Source organism: Spermophilus citellus (genome assembly GCF_964194105.1).
Source record: "Spermophilus citellus genome assembly, chromosome: 18".
Lineage (NCBI taxonomy): Eukaryota > Metazoa > Chordata > Mammalia > Rodentia > Sciuridae > Spermophilus > Spermophilus citellus.
In genome coordinates, this window is record NC_138200.1 from 65,518,372 (window position 1) to 65,535,573 (window position 17,202).

A 17,202-nucleotide genomic window follows, 5' to 3' on the forward strand; every position below is an offset into this window, starting at 1 on the left:
CCTTCCTAGGGTGTCACTGTCCCTTTTAGAGCGAGGATAGACATGGAACACTGAGCAGACACCAGCAGGAGAGAACAGGAAGTAAGCACACAAGTCCTGGAACTGAGCAGGACAAGTTCACGATCTCCTCTGCTATCTGTCCCGAGTCAGGGTGGCAGTGGGCATCCTTGGGCCTCCTCTCCTCCGCGAATGGGACCAGGCTGCCTGTGACGGTGACCAAGGTGCGTCACCACAGGCACAGAGCTCCAATGGCAGCCCCCGCCGCAGGAGGCAGGGTCCTGCTCCTGGGGCTGCTCTCTGTTAACGCAGCTCCCATGGGTCTCAGGCTTCCTGGATGCAAGGCTGCCCTCCGCCATGGTCTGTGGCTGAGGCAGAGCTCCACCTGTCAGAGTGTCCCTGTGCAGGCTCCTTCCTGGAAAGGCCCTGAACACCTGGAAAACCCCACTCGGTTCCCGACAGCCTCTGCATGCACTCTGGGTATCCATGCTAGTCCCTCTGTCCTCGTTCTATCCCAACTGTCTGACTTAAGCCCAAAGTGTGTGTATACCCTGAGCCCAAGCTAAGTATGTTCCATCATGGGCTGGCGGGGCCACCGCCACTACAGAGGCCCCCGAAGTCCCCTTGGCAAAAGCAGAGTGCGGCAGAAGAACTGCTCACAAGGACAAGAAGCACGACAGATGCCGACCTGGGAAGCCAGACAGGGACCCCTGAATCTGTAGAATGCGGGGATCTGTGCAGTGCTGCATGGCGATGTCATGCCCGCCGTGGCTCAGCAGAGTCCCAGGCAGGAAGGTCCCAGGGCAGGAAGAGGGACCCACGCCCAAGGAGGCAGGTGACCCCAGGCCACGCAGCCAACGTGGAGGCAAGCTCTCCAGCCCAACACCTCTGGTTGGAACATCATCCCACAGGGTTATCACCTAGCAGGTTAGGCTGATGCCACTAAGAACAACAGAGAGTTTTGGTCACTTCACACAAATAAAACCAACCAACCAAAAAACAAACCAAAAAAAACCCCACTTTAATTCAATCACTTGCCAACATTAAAAACTGGAAGGTTTCATGTAATCCAGACTTCAGGCTTCTGTCACATCCAAAGCTGCGCTGCCAGACAGGGCCTCGTCCCCAGGGAGTCCCATCCCGCTGCCCTTCCCACTGCATCCTGCCTGCTCCGAGTGCTAGGGGTGTGCCGGAGTGGGGCAGCCCACACACGGGAGGACTGGTAGGGAGGCCAGAGCGCCACCAGTGACAAGCAGGAGCCACTCTGAGATCCACTGCCAGCTGCTGCCCGTGAGCACGGCTGTGCTCAACACCAACAACCGGGAGGCCACCCGTGTTGAAAAGCCAGCACTTCGGCCCACAGCAATGCCACCAAAATCCGGCAGGCAAGAGTAGCACAAGTGCAAGAGAGCTGCAGGCAACCCCTACGAGCCGCTGTGCCAGACTCAGGAGAGCCCTAGCCACAGCCCCAGGCCCCCCACCTGTGATGTGCAGATAGGCAGGGGCTAAGCAGTGCCAGGCTGCCTTGGAGCCAGACGTCACCCCAACACCCACACAACCAACGAGGAAAGTGGAAAAACTGTACCTTAACAAAATCAAAAACACTTATGTGTCGAGGAACACCACCAAGAAGGTGAAAAGCCAGCCCAACAAGTGAGAGAGAACACCCCAAGTCTGATAAGGAACCTGTCCTGGGAACATATAAAAAACTCAGGTGCATAATCAGAATAAGAAATGGGCCAAGGGGCTGGGGCTCAGCGGTAGAGCACTTGCCTAGCATGTGCGAGGCCCTGGGTGAATCCTCACCACCACATAAAAATAAAGATACTGAGTCTAACTACAACTAAAAAAATTAAATATTAAAAAAAGAAAAAAGAAATGGGCCCAGGCTCTAAACAGACACCTCCCGAGACTCACAAGCCGACAGCCAGGAGCGAAGGAGCCCCAGGCCTCTCTTCAGGGAAACAAATCCAAACCACCCGAGACGCCCCCTCGCGCCTGCAGCGTGGCGCTGACCAAAGAGAGGGAAACCCCAGTGCTGTGAGGAGGGCTGCTGGAAGGGCAGGAGGGCAGGTGGTGCCAGCGTCTCGGGAACAAGCCTGGCCGTTCCCCGAGAGTTCAGCAGAGCTTGATGGCTTCAGTCCCAGGCATGTGCCCAAGAGAAAGAGAAACACACCCCACCAAAACTGCCCACGAACACTCCCAGCAGCGCCAGAGGGGAACCACCGAGTGCCCATCAGCAGCAGGTAGACGGGCAGACTGACCACTGGGGGTGGAGGAGTGTCGAGGCACAAAAGGACAAAGTTTGACACATGACACACGAGAGCCTTGAGGACGGGACTCAGAGTCAAAGAAGCCAGTTGCAAGGACCACCTGTGAGTCACCCTGAGTCGGTGACAGCACACAGCACAGGGTTTCTTCTGGAATCTGACAGTGAATGGCGATGGCTGCCTAACTCAGCAAACCCCAGGACTCCCTGGACAGGGCACTTTAGAGTGGAAAGTCGTGTGGTCCGTGACTTAGCTCTCAGTAGAAAAACTCACAGGCCAACTGGCACCTGTTCCAGGTTGTCACCAGAGAGAAATGAGAAGAGGAGCCGGCGGGACACAGTGCTCTCCAGCTTCATATGGGTAATGCATATTTATTGAAAATTTTCTTCACCGACAATGGTGAAATCAAGACCCCAAATTACAAAACATGATGGCAATCGATACTTATAAAAATAAAGCAAAGGTCTGTGTTTCACAGATCTGTGCCAGTCTCCTTTGAACCTCAGTCAGAAAAGAGAGTGATTCCTTATGATGTCATAGTAAAAAACTGCATTCCATTGACAAAAAAATAGCTTTGCTTCCAAATAGCACAAGTCTTTAAAGTGACTTTCCCAACAATAAATATAGAAAGTAGCCTTTAACCAGCTCAGCTTGGTGGCTGTCTCACGTAGTTAACAGGAGCTCTCCGCCATCTTTGGTGCGCTCAGCTGCTGGTGAGCTGCTGCCACTGCTGCTGCCGCCGCCGAGTCCCTCCTGCAGGGGCCCAGGTGTGAGGTGCATCAAGGTGTGCCACCAGGCCTGCACGGGACCCAGGAGGGGGCCTGCAGACAGGACACTCTAACTGAGCTGCAACTGGAGGTTGGATCCTGCTGAAAGAGGAGCCTCTTGGGAAACCCTCCCAGGCTCTGCTTGCCCACCAGAGCCATCCTCAAAAACTCTTTGGCTTGCAGGCTCAGCCAGTCTGACCGTCACACTGATGGGGCCTTTGGTGGGTGAAACTGCTGCATGAGCTGGGGACGCTTCACCCTGGGCTTCCTCCGCTTCGGCCTGCTCTTGGCCTTGTTGATTTGCACCACAAAGAAGGCCAGGACCACCATGGCTCCCAGGAAGGCAAACACGGGAATGGTCTGGCCCACCTCCTGGTTGTAGCGGCCAGGCATGATCCCTGCAGGAGGACAATGGAGAGTCAGCAGTGTCACAGAGCTACTGCCAAAGCCCTTTCTACAAGCCAGACTCCTCAGAAACCAACGGCTCTGATTTCATTAGCTGAGGAGCAGGACACACTTCACTTTTCAGCCTCCACTAAAGTGACCCAGGCTGTTAACAGAGCGTGGGAGAGAGAGGGGGGCAGCATGGCTCCCCAGTCAAGCAAAAGCACTCCTAGCAGAGGGCAGGGGGCTCTGGCCCCTCTTCCTGGGAAGGAACGAGCTTCGCTCCTGTCATAGCCTACAACAGTGGGGCTCAGACAGACATTTTGTGTCCCTAACAGCAACAGAAGATGGATCAGCCTTGATAGAAGAAGGAAGAGGAAGGAAGCAAGGCAAAGAGCTGGGAAGGCCACACCCTCATTTCTAGGAAAGCCCTTCCAGGACAAGACGTGGGTGAAAACCAAGAGTGGCCACTGCAGGACCCTTGGTTTAGAACGTCAATGACTCTGCAGCCATCATCAGCGCACCCTGTGACCAACATGTGAAACCCTCAGTATCCCAGGTTAGGTTGGACAAGACTGTGAGCCACCAACTAGTAAGACAGCATGGGTACAACACGCAGGAACGCCACAGTCACCACCACACACACACGGAGGTGCCATCAGACAAGGCGTGCTCTCTGTGGCAGCACAGGATCATTAATCTTCAGAAGTGAGGAACCTGTTCAGGTCGTGTGACCACAACTCAAGGGCACTCCTTCCTGATCCCAGGGGTTTCTGGTCAAGTCCTGAAACCCAGAAAACCCTGTTTGGAGCTAAGAGTCCTTGGGGAGACTGCAGGGGTTCATGGGGCAGAAGAATTGCCCATACTCAGCTGGAGTGACTTGGTACAGATCATCTCACTAAAGAAGAAGGACTTGTCCCGAGTATTCTATTCAGGTCAAAGGCACTGTATGGGGAGGACACAGGACAGATCACCTTAGGGCACAGCCCAGCTCAGCTGACTGCCATCCTAGATATGGGAGGGTAGAGAACCAGAGACCTATGGCCAGCACAGCTGCTGCAAACCAGCGTAAGACAGGCTCCCTGGGTCCTGCTGGTTTGCACAGCTCTCACGAGTGTGCAAGTGACTTGGGAACATTTCAAGTGTATCACCTGGCCAGCACGAAAGAAGATGAGACTAGAACATCAATGAGGAATTTTCTAAGAGAAAGAGTAACACCTTCATCCTGCAGACCCACTTCTGGCTGACCCACACCACAAAGAAAACCAGGACTGCCATGGCTCCTGGAAAAGTAAAAGCAGGAGTGGCCTGTCCACCTTCTAGGGGCAGGAGGAGACCATCTGGAACAAGATACAGCAAAGTTCAGCACAAGGGCGAAGCACCTGAGGACTCACCTCCAGGAATGTCCCAGGCACCACTTTCTCCAGGGGACAAGGGTCGCACTTGTGGGCGATTTGATCGGAAGTTGGGTAACGCCACCTTGTCCAGGTCGATGGAGAGTAACTTCTGATGTTTCCAAAGATTGCTTCAGGGGAACAGATGAAAACAAGGATAAGCAACATGCCATCCCAGGAAGCTCAGCCAGCACCTAAGCAGCAGCAAAGCAACAAGTTTCCCCCTCTACCTGCCTGACCACCGCTGCAGAGCAAGTGACCACTTCAAGGTCCTGAGAGAAACCACCATGTGGTCCATGCTCTGAGCTCTCCGTGTTCTACTAGGTCTACAGTGTTGCCAACAGGAGCCCTTTCCTGCTTAAAACTGGAAACATTGCCACACAACACAAGGACAGTCCAGATGGACCCCTGAAAGGAGCCAGGGATGGGGGGACTGAGGCTGAGGAGTGGACATGGGTGGGTGCCTGGAGGCCTTCTGCTGCACTGGGTACCAAGCGTTGCTGGGTGCAAAGCATTACAGTGGAGGGCACTCCAGGACCATGCACAGGGACTGGACAGACCAGTGCTGGGCACCAGCATGTCCTCAACAAAACCACCTGGGGTGAGAACTGGACAAGCACACGAGCCACCAACTAGTGAGACAGCATGGATACAACACACAGGAACACCACCTCCATGTGTGTGGTGGTGACCCTCAGACAAGATGTGCTCTCTGTAGTAGCACAGGATCGTTAATCTTCAGAAGTTGAGCAGCCCATTCAAGCAATATGACCGCCAACTCAAGAAGTCAGTGGCAGCCTGGGGCTTGTGAGCACGTGTGAGGCATTGGGTTTGACCCTCAACACCACACACACACACACACACACAAAATACACAAAATAAAGGTATTGTGTCCATCGATAACTAAAAAGAAAAAGCAGCCCGTGTCCAATCCCCAGCAACCAGCAGCAGACGGCACAGGTAGACACTGAGGTCCAAGGAAGGGCGCGGAGGGAAACTCCGTGCTGTTCTGGCTTCAGTGAGAGAGATGTTTGTAAATGACGAATTCTGTCTTTCTGCTGTCAGTGCATTTGGAAGCCGTCAGACAGTTTCTACTCTGGTCAAGTGAAGGTAAGGACACCTGGTCCCATGACAGCCACAGGGGAAGAGGAGTGTGGAGCCCATACAGGTGGGGGGTGCGGAGAGGATGCCTAGGCAGGGCAGGGAGCCGTCAGCGGCCCCAGCTACTGGTGGCTGGGAAAGTGCCCACAGGCGCTGCAGCCGGTCTGTTTTGTGTGACTTTGCAGCTGAGGGTTCACCCGTCTGAAAACTTAACCGACAAAAGTTATGGGATTAAAGGCACTCGAGCCTCGTGTCTGTAGCTGGGTGTGTGAGGGCTGCACTGTCACCTAACAGTGATGTCCTGCCCTGGAGTTTAACATCGGTGCTGGCACTTCCAGAGGCAGCAGAGGTGGGAGCAGCACACTGGTGGAGGGGAGGGTCCACCTTCAGTGGGGTGTCTCGTGGGGCTGACACTCCCAGAGTGGCTCTAGGAAAGGACACCAATGCCCAGTGAAGGAGCGAGAAATCCATCATTCCGACAGATGGAAACCTGGCCTGGCCAGTGGCTGCCGCGGCTAGCTAACATTGGTCTCCCTCTCAGGGACCAGAACATCTGTCTCCATCTCTGAGGACTGAGAATAAATTTCAACAGATGTGAATCATGAGACGAATATGAAGCAGGGCAATGGATTAAGGAGAAGGAATTGCTGGGAATGACAGAGAACATCAAAGCCTAGCAGCTGCACATGACCAACACCCTTGACGGCAGTGTCTGATGACCACTTATGTGGCAGGCAGATACGAAGAAATTCTGTCACTCTTTTTTTTTTTTTTTTTTAAAGAGAGAGGGGCGGGGAGAATTTTAATATTTATTTTTCAGTTCTCGGCGGATACAACATTTTTTGGCTTTTTTTGTATGTGGTGCTGAGGATCGAACCCGGGCAGCACGCATGCCAGGCGAACGCGATACCGCTTGAGCCACATCCCCAGCCCGAAATTCTGTCACTCTTACGAGAGTCCTGCATGGCACTATGGAGAAAACTGCGTTTTCATAACTGTAGCCAGTACTGACTGTCCTCGAGTGTAAATTTCTGACCATGTATGGAATATAAAGAATGCTACAATAATAGTAGGTTACAAATAAAAAGGATGCAAAAATAGAAACATATCAAAAGTTTTAAATGATGGGATGTTAACTAGAATGGAAAGTACCCAGTAATTAAAGTTGAGAAAGAACTCTACGGCTCAGAAGACAGTGTGATGATTCTACCACTTTCTGGCTGTCTGTGGAGCCTGTTCTGAATGAAGGCATGTGGTCACTGAGTGGTGTATGAGAGCACTCTGCTATGACGACTAGGTCACTGGCTGGTGTATGAGAGCACTCTGCTATGGCAACTAGGAAAGCAGAGAGCATTTCCACGCCTTCCCGAGGAGAGGGCTCCGATGGCATCCCTGACACCTTGCCCACTGCACCACTGCAGAACCCACCCCCATTCTCAGGAGAAGCATCGTCATGTTGTCTTGCACAGGCAGGGATGTCCCAAAGAAAGAGAAGAGTTGGCCTGAGCTGGCCCAAGAGAGAAACAGCAGCAATACTCAAGTTCTGCAGCCAAAAGGAAACGAGGCAGATGAAGAGGCCAGACAGTGAGTGGGCGGAGTGCGGCTTCAGGCGGCCCTGGAGGAGCAGAGACCTGCAGACAGAGGCCAGGGCTGCTGTGGGACAGGGAGCCTCACCAGCCATGCCACCGGCACAGGACATGAATGGCACATGGCACTCTTCCTGGTCAGGCTGCCACGGCAGAACCCAGGCCGACGGGCAGCCTCTGCCCGTGAGGGCAGGAGAGAGACCTGGTCTGTTCCATAACCAACACCTGGAACAGGACGCACACCTGCCGCAGCCACCGACTCCCCACCGCAGGCCAGAGCTTCTGCTCCAGCACGGCTGTGAGCAGCTGTGAACAGGGCTGACAGGAGCACAGCCCCAACTCCCCAAGCACCTGCTGCGGGACACCACAAAAGAGCACACCCTAAAGGCCAAGGTGAGGGCACATGCCATGCATAACCTTCAGCAGAAACAAGCCAGGAAGTCGGATTTTCCAATAATGATGGCAGTAAAATTCCATTCTCTCTTGTAAGAAAAAAGGAATGAGTCACAAGCCCTGTGGAATAGGGAAAAGCACATGCAGACACTGACCTGGGCGCTGTCTCGTTCAAAGGCTGTGGCTTGGCCCAAGACAAGTGTGGACAGGCTGGCAGAGGCCGGGGTTTCGGGTCTCCCAAATGGGCCTCAAGAACTTTGGAGTACCGGTGCAGATGGTTTCCTGTGGTCAGCAGCAGTACCAACAAAAAGGGAAACGAGCACTGTTATTAAAATGCAGGGAGAAGACATGGCTATGGGAGCTGGTCTGTGGCTCCTGCCAGCAGCCTACGGTGCCTTGTCGGACCGCCCCCCACGAGCTTCGGGACCAGACCTGATGGGCAGCCCCCAGACAACACTCGCCTTCACTGGGAAGGGGAGCAGAGGAGTCTGCACAGATCCTTTAAATGGAACCACGCATACAAAGCACTGGCCAGTCAACGTCTGCTGACCATCACCACATGCACAAGGCCACCCTTGAAGACTCTGTAACCAGATAGCTGCCACAGAAAAATCCTCTCTTCTGGAACAATTTCCTGGCAAAAAATAAAAGCGAAACCCCAAAACAAACAAGGTTCCATAATTTTAAAGTTTTGTTTCTTAAATCTGCACCACCCAGTGCTGTACCACTAGCCACATGTGGCTATTGAAAACGGAAACAGGGCCTGTGTCTCCCACCTGAGTGAACACATCTGTGATGTGCTGGGCTAAGGAATATTACTAAAGCAAACTCTACTTTTCTTTTGACTGGGGCTTGAACCCAGGGGCACATTACCACTGAGCCACATCCCAGCCCATTTAGTTTTTTCCAGCAGTAGTAAGAATTCCACACAGGGCCTTGCACGTGCCCCACCCCTGACCTTTTCTTTGTTTTATTGGAGAAACTACCCAGGCTGGCCTTGAACTTGCGATGCTCCTACTTCCCTGTCCTGAGTAGATGGGCTGCTTACTTTTCTCGTGTAGCTGCTACATATTTTTACATGGTCCCAGAACATGTCTATTGAGAGTGCTGGGGCAGCCAGAGTCTGTGGTGAACTGGCCTGATCCATGCAGCTCTGCTGGGGGCCCTTGGCTCTACCACACACCCGCCCCACGACCTGGGGCAACTACTTAACTTCTCTCAGCTCCCATTTCTTCATCTATAAACTGGTCGTAATAATATCTCCTTTCACGGGATTACTGGGAGGTATTAGTGAGCTAATCCTCCCTAGAGCACTGCAGTCTGGTGCCTGGTACCTAATGAGTGCTTATGAACGCTGGCGGCTATCCCTGCAGACCCCTGGAGCCAGCATGGCCTCTGTGACAGTGAGCATGAACCAGGGCCAGGGGAGCATGGGTGAGATCCCAAACGCCCTCCATGCCCATCGACCCTGGAATTGCCAGGATGGACCCTTACAGGTCAGCTGCCACCTGCTTGGCCACCAGCAGCATCCAGGACAAACCGCTGGTGGCAACATTGAGTTTGGCCAGCTCCAGCCTTCACTCACCTTCCATCCTCTCAGGTGTGGCTGAGCCAGCTCCACTGGGAGGGCGCTGCCGGTTCCCCGAGTGACTGAGGCTGGGAGGAGTCACCCCGTACGACGTGTACTGAAGGAGCGCGTCCAGAAGCCAAAAGCAATCTGTGGAGTCAGAAGCAAGCTGTTGAGGACTTTGCTGTTTTGTGGTGAAGATGGAAGCCAGGGCCTCACGTGTGCTGGCAAGTGCTCTACACCCCCAGCCATGGCAATTATTTTTTAAAAAATAATTCTACAGGAAAATAAAAGAAAGCTAGCTCTCTAAAGGAGGGGAAAACAGGCATGTAAAGGTCAGAAATCTAGGTCAAAGTGAAAGGGACACATCCCTGGCTTCCATTCTTGAGAAACATGAATCCACCTAAGGCACGAGCTGGCAGACTCAGAGCAGTACCACTGCCATGGACAGGACCAACTGCCCAAGGGCCACCCTCGGCTCTGGGCCCCTCATGGATGAGGGCGGAATGGAGCTGCTTCCAAGACAGTGAGATGATGAGATGTCCGTTACACGCTGGACTCAAGAAGAGTGGCTCCAGGTATAGGAGCACAGGGGGCCGGCGCCTCTGTCAGCATCCTAGAGCACCCCTTAAGCAGGAAGTGGGTCTCCTAGAGCCTGCTGAGCTGGCCTTTGAGTCAGTGGACCCAGCCAGATGGACAATTCTTTTTCAGGGACATCTTGGACCAGGCTGTGAGCAGCTCCCATTCAGCGCCACTCCTTCCTCAGGTGGTTGCTGAAGCTCTGCAGCACTCAAGAGCTGGGATCTCTGGTCTTTCCTTGTGTCTGCCCACCTACTATGTTAACATCGATGGGAACTACATGAGACTCGAGAGGGGGAAGTCCCAGTAAATGCTTCCCTCTCCTGGAAGAACACTTCTGGGCCATGCATGTCACTGTGAGAGAGCACACAGCGGTCATTCCACATTTAAGGATGTAGACATCCTCTCAGGTATTTAAATTTTGAATAAAGACTCTTACCAGTTGCTCTCAGGTCTTAGAATCTCTGGAAATAAAAGCATTAATCTTCTTTTAACTGTGACTTTAACACTACTTTTGATTTTTAAAAAGACTAATTATATTCTAAGGATTTACATAAAGGCTTATGATTCAGTCAACCTCAACTGAAAACTGGAGGAAGTGCCCACGGAGCTGCTCGCCATCTGCCATCGCTGGCCTTTACTTGCCACCCTCCCACCCTGGTCTCCCTGAGTCAGAAGACTCGGTCTCAGTTCCGGCTCCATCACCACCTTACCAGGTAAAACAGGTTAACACTTTTGCCACTCTGCTTTCTCCTTAATAAATAAGAAAAACACCAGTCTGTGTCCAATCTTAAAACTCCATATTCAAAGATGCACCAAGAGGCTAAAAACGAGAGGAGGCTGCCTCCCCGACACACCTCATCCCTGAGGAGAGTAACTGGAGACCCGCCCTGACAAGGCTCACACAGCCTCTACCTGCATGTCCTGGGGAACAGCGACTGCAGGGCCTCCAGGCAACAGGGCTGAGAAGGCGGGAAGAGTGGGTCAGACCCGATCAGGGCACCTGCACATGCCGTGCCAGGGAGGGACACAAAACCCAGGGCGGCAAGGATGGGCAGAGCCTTGGTCACTCAGATCAAGGGGCTCTCCACTAAATGCAGTGAGAAGGGAGGAGAGGTATCTTGGCCAGTAGAGGCAGTATTGTTTTACTTACTAAATGGGCCCACACTTAGATACCTATCAAAACACTCCAGGCTGGCAAAGTGACTGGAGTCCCTAGCTGTCCGCACTCACGTTCACCCAGCAGAGCCTTACCTCTGCCTCCCTAGGAACCCAGGGCATAGGGCTGTGTGCCTGTTTACTTTCTTCTCACCCTTCTGTCGGTGACTGTCGTCCAAGCAATTGGAGTCTCCATACAGCACGACCCGGCCCCCACCCTCCGCTGGAATCTGATAAAGTCCCAAGATGGGGACATTTTCAACAATCGCGGTTTCCTGCTTTAAAACCTCCAATCCTGAAACAACACAACAATATGACAGTTATTGCTGAGAAATGACTTTCCAGTTTCCAAAAACAATTTGTAAAATCTAATATTCAAACAAACAGAGCAAACTTTTTGGACAGGAAAGTGCATCTTAAGCACCATCACTTTTGTTTTCAGTGAAATTCACTAATGTGTGTATTTCCATGCCCTCTTCTGTCATTTTCACTTAGATGGTGGCACACGATGTCTGTGCTCCTAAAGGTGTTACCTGTCCCTTTTCATCTTAAAATAACAAATGTTTCCCCTTCTTACTATGCTGGAAGCCTGCTGTCAGCCCTCATGTACAGGGGAAGCAGCCAACAGCTCATTCTATACCGAGGTGTCCATGAGTAGTCACATATACAGACATCAGCGTCTTCGTGCTTTGTGATTAAAAGCTAGGATGTTAATAAACATGATAACTAGTATTTAAAGTGTATGTCCACATATTTTCAGCTTCAGTTTAGATGTTATATTAATTCCACAATTACAAACATTCCAACAGCAGAGCCTTCCTACCTTTCCCCAAGCAGATGACACAATTTAAAATGTTCAGTGACTCAAGAAGTAAAAATGGATAAACGCCAGGAGTGTCCATCATCAGTGGTCTCATGTAACTCACAGGATCCCTAAAGCAAAGGCTTTCCTTAGCACTAGAAAACGAATCCAGCACTTCATCAGAATCCGACACTTCTGTGCTGATAACATCTCGAATGCCTGCAGCTACATAGAGTATCTGCTGCCCTCTGTGTATTTCACTAGGAGCAGACTGAAGAAAGCCTCTTTGGAGGGAGGGCACGACAAAGCAGGAAAACAGAAGAAATGGGGAAAACTGCACACTGCCTGCCATGTGACCTCGTGGCTTGATAAGAGCTTTGTTTTTGATGATAGTCTTTTCTGCTCCAGCACCACAGGACTTCCAAAGGTGTCTTGGTTTTGGTTTTGGTTTTTGTCCTTTTTCTAAAAGGCATCCTTTTCAAAGTCCTATTGTGAATCCAAAAAAGATCATTCAACTTAAAGCCAAGGCAACTGACTTTCATTTTCAGACTCTATCAGAACCTCCAAATAAAGTATGCATCCTTAAACCTACTTTTGACATTTCCCTCCCCTTGAAGAAAAAAAAAAAAAAAAAAAAAAAGAAAAAGAAAAAGAAAAAAACCCCCAAATGAATGAACTGCCACAGGCAGCAAGACCCTTAAGAAGAAAGCATGGCTTCTGCCCTGTGCCACACGCCTGGTGCCAGACATGACATGCCTGTGCGAGCTGCTTTTAGAAAGAATCTTCAACCCCCATGAACAGTGCCAAGCACTTGGGAAGACAGGATCATCATGTGCTTAAAATTAAAACTAACCCTAGGAAATACAGATCTGTGCACTAACTACCTGCCTTGACAAAAGATAAAAACCAAAACCAAAACACCTTCCAGGCAATACAGAAGTAAGTTCTACCTTCTAGCTACAGACAGGTAAGCTGAGGAATTCTACATTTTCCACTAATCAATCTGTCCCTAGCTCTCAACTGCAGGACTCTACAACAGCAGAGGCTGGTCACTCTGAAGAACAGTTATCAACCTGCAGGAGGAAACGGTCCCCTGGCACATCCTTACCAGCCTGCCACGAGGGACACACCACTTTCAACAAAGAGGAGTCATGTGGTTCAGAATCCCAGTTCCAGAGTGACAGCTGTAGGAAGGATGTCCTGGGTTCTGTTCACTGTCCTGCTTCTGGCACCTGGCCTTCAAAGGCAGCAGTGGCCCAGCTTGCCCTTCTCTTCCACACCCACCAGGGGGCCTGAACATCAAGCACCTGGTGGTCACAAAGACTAATGTGGAGCCTGTCTTGGGCCTCTTGGGTGCTGTCTACGTGAAGCGAACTGAATGGGAACGCCACCTTGAAGGGGACCTTAGAGCCACTCCGTGATTATGGCTGCTTATCTTCACACAGCTAAGAAGTTTACAACATGGTCAGACTCTTCCTGTAGTAATCTAGCAATCACAGAAGTAGAAAAACTCACAGGCAATAATAAGCAGACATGTGGACCCCTCTCCTAAAGGAATTCCATTCCCTTTGCAGGGGTCACCACACACATACACTCAAATCATCAGTCGGAATCTGTCTCCCCGTCCTCTGCCTCCCTCCGCCTTCACGCCCTTCCCATGCCATGCGTGATGAGGTGCCAAGCAACAGCACTGCAGAAAGCGTGAAAAGGAACCAGAATGGCTGATGGGACTTCTCCGGGGGTGATGAATACACAATTTTGTGGATACACTAAAAATCACTGAATTGTGTGCATTTTCGAAGGTGTGTAAATCATATGCAATAAAGCTATTAAATAAAAAAGGAGAGAGGGAGGGAAAGGATCCTTTACCTTGGTCCTTGAAAGTCTGTGTTATCACCACGCCATCTTCTGGGAACTGAGCAATGCTGCACCCTGACGCATAATACACTAAAAAAACAGTTGTTCAGAGTTACAGGAGCAGACACACGAGAGGTTCAGCTGACAACTACTAGCCTACCCAAATGAACTCTTTAAGCATTATCTATTTTTTTCAGATTGTTTTTATCTTACAAGAGAAGTTTCTGTACCTTACTACACTTAAAATAAGAAACCATCTCAAAATTCAAGTAAAAAAAATATTATTAACATGGCTTCTGCAGACAGATGTTAAGTCAGAGTAGGACTTGTAGGACCAGTAACAATAATGCTGAAAATGTTGTGCTAGAAACTAGAGCCAGAAGCTTCTCTCTGGAGAATGAAATGTGCAAAGTTGTTTCATAAACAAAATATTATAAATAACTGGGAACCTACAAGGTGTTTCCTATTGGATATCATGCAGCACCTAAAGACCCTCCCAGGTAGCACTGAAATAGGGATGCTCACAGGAAGGGTTTTCATTTCCAAAACCTGGACAAAACTGGAGTGGCTGATACACAGCTTTGCAGACACACTTTATGAAAAACACTGACAGTTCTTTCCACAGACTCCAATTTACTTAGGAAACCACATCATTCTCTCTCTCTGAAACTTAAGACTTCAAAGGCCTATGGCTTCTGCTCCTACAGCTTCTGCTCCTACAGCTCTGGTGGTAATGTACCCTCTTAAAACACGCGCACATGCAGCCTTACTGTCATGATTTGCCAGGGCAAACTCCCCTTCATATAGGCCATCGCTGAACCCCATATTCCACACAGACAGCAGCTCATTCAGAGCCGGGATGTTGGCTCCTCCAGTATCTGGCATCCACCACTGCCTGGAAAAGTGTGACAGGCACAGAGAAGGCAGAAGGTCAAACACTGCAGGCACACTTCCCCTTTCCACAACACAAGTGAACACCCCCGCCACAGTCCAATCCATCCATCTACAAGCAAGCATCAACTGAAACTAGCAGCTTAACTGTGAATACTACAAACGTTAACTGCTTCACCACGGTGCAGAACACACTAAAGCTTTATTTCATGAAATGAAAATCAGTACTTCATCAAAATGCACCACATACAATTGCTCAGCCTAGACCAAGCTGGAATCAATGAGGCAAAAGCGGTAAGAAAGTAGCTCATAGGCTGAGGATATAGCTCAGTTGGTAGAGTGCTTGCCTTGTGTGCACAAGGCCCTGGGTTCAATCCCCAGCACTACCAAAAAAAAAAAAAAAAAAAGCAGCTTATAAAAGTACAAGTTACATTAAAAAAAAATTCAAAAATACAAGGATATTTCTAATATCCTAGGAATCCTCAATCAATAACTAATTAACTAGATGGTCTCTTCGGATAACAGTTCCTTTGGTACATGTAAATGTGCATATTCTGTAACAGAGATGGGAGGATGAAAAGAACTAAATAGAAATTCGAAAACTCAAGTATGCAAGAGCAAGAGGAAAGATGGAAATCCTCCAAGAAGGGCACCTCGGGTCCATGAGCCTCTCACTTTACAGCCACGTGCTCCTGTGCCTACAGAGAGCTCTTCCCACCACACTCTGCTACCTACAAAGATCAGTAACAGGATAGAGTTTAATTCCCCAAATGTCAAATTTCTTTTTTTTTTTTTAAGAGAGAGTGAGAGAGGAGAGAGAGAGAGAGAGAGAATTTTTAATATTTATTTTTTAGTTCTCGGCAGACACAACATCTTTGTTGGTATGTGGTGCTGAGGATCGAACCCGGGCCGCACGCATGCCAGGTGAGCGGCTACCGCTTGAGCCACATCCCCAGCCCCCAAATGTCAAATTTCTATCCAAATAGCAGCTTCTATCATTACCTTGTGTTCTCATCGTAAAACTTCACTTTTCTCATAACAGAAGTGTTGTACCAGTCACTGAAGACAACCAGTGAAAGGCCATTGTCCACGTCCCTCCTCAACTTGGCGATCTCCTCAGGGAAGTACTCTTCTTCACTGTCCACCATCAGCAAAGTCCCTGCAACAAAGCCCAGATTCGACAACTGTCACTTCTGAACAGCAGGACACCAACGTTTTGGAAATGTGGTGTTTTCCTGGAGCCGTGCCTCAAGTTACTGATTTGCAACAGCTTGTTCTATGACACCTGTGCCACCAGGGAGGAGATGGAAACTAAAGATCAGGGCACAACCACGCACAGGGAACAGCCAGCTGTGTGGTCTTTGGTTTGCCTTTCTTCTTCAGAGAAACACCCAGCGCTTATCTCGGAGGCACACCCGGGGAGAACGTGGGCACTCTCCACAGTGAGAAGGCTGTGGTCAGGAAAGCAGGGGGCACACGCTCAGGGAGAATGTGGGCTACCTCCACAAGGGGAGACAGCCTGGTTTTTGTGGAATAAAAATACACTGCTGGTGGGGGGAATAACTCTGCTAGAACTTCTTTTAATTAAAAACAAAAAGACCACAAATGCCTGTCCTTCCCCCTTCAGCACTAGTGTGTCACTCAGAGTCTCACTCCCGCTTGGCCTTGCTCCCCAGGCCCCCTTTACTGCCTATCACTGGAATTGAGGTCCACTGTCATACACGCATACATGACTCTAGGGGAAGAGGCCTGGCTAGCACACTGCTGCTCACCATACTGAGTGGCGTCGAAACACGTGAAGGGAGAGCCCAGGACCTCCACAAAGTAGCCCATGCTTCTCAGGTGCTGATACATGTCCCTGAAGTTGGTATGGATGTGGTCTCCATTCCTGAAAAGCAATAAGCCACTGCAGTAACACCTTCACTTGCCACTAAGGCCTGTCCAGCCACAGGGTTAGCTCAGGAGGCCCCCAGCATCCTGAGTGGAGGAGGCCTGAGGCACCAGCAGCTGGCACACGCCTCAGCCATCCTAGACCTGCCGACGACGCAGTCAACGGTAATGAGAGGAGGTCACGGGCCTGGCACGGCGCAATGATAGTGAAATAAAGAAACAGTCAAAGAAATTTTTTTTAAATATGCATGAAGCCTTGCCTTGGCAGTAGTATTTGTGTAAACTGCTAGCAACCACCTGTATCTGACCGTGAGCTGAGCATGCAGCCATGGAAACAGAGCTGGCGCAAGCTGCACAGGACAAGGGTATGACAACACGCAGCTAGCCTGGTGTCGCCTCTCCTCGCCCCCCGCCAAACATGCTCGCTTTCCCTCTGCGTGCTCTGGGTGCGTAGTCTGTCCAAACCCCACAGACAAACCCAGGCCCGCCTGGGCCCCTCGGCCCTCAAACTCCACCTGCCCACAGTGCCCTGCACGCAGAAGGCCCACAGGCCCCTACCGCTCTGC

General features: G+C 50.7%; 1 protein-coding gene across 3 annotated transcripts in view; it reads right to left on the reverse strand.

Annotated features, from left to right (window-relative positions):
* Positions 1-2,618: 2,618 nt before the first annotated feature.
* Positions 2,619-17,202, reverse strand: part of MBTPS1 (membrane bound transcription factor peptidase, site 1) — a 55,199-nt gene continuing 40,615 nt past the window's right edge. For all 3 annotated transcript variants that reach the window (XM_081274812.1, XM_081274810.1, XM_081274811.1), the window contains 9 exons: positions 16,519-16,634; positions 15,749-15,905; positions 14,626-14,750; positions 13,868-13,945; positions 11,351-11,491; positions 9,478-9,609; positions 8,048-8,174; positions 4,813-4,943; positions 2,619-3,432 (listed from right to left, as the gene is read on the reverse strand). In XM_081274812.1, coding sequence (XP_081130938.1) covers positions 3,236-3,432; positions 4,813-4,943; positions 8,048-8,174; positions 9,478-9,609; positions 11,351-11,491; positions 13,868-13,945; positions 14,626-14,750; positions 15,749-15,905; positions 16,519-16,634 — 1,204 coding nt within the window. In that variant the 3' untranslated portion in view covers positions 2,619-3,235. The remainder of the gene's footprint in view (positions 3,433-4,812; positions 4,944-8,047; positions 8,175-9,477; positions 9,610-11,350; positions 11,492-13,867; positions 13,946-14,625; positions 14,751-15,748; positions 15,906-16,518; positions 16,635-17,202) is intronic.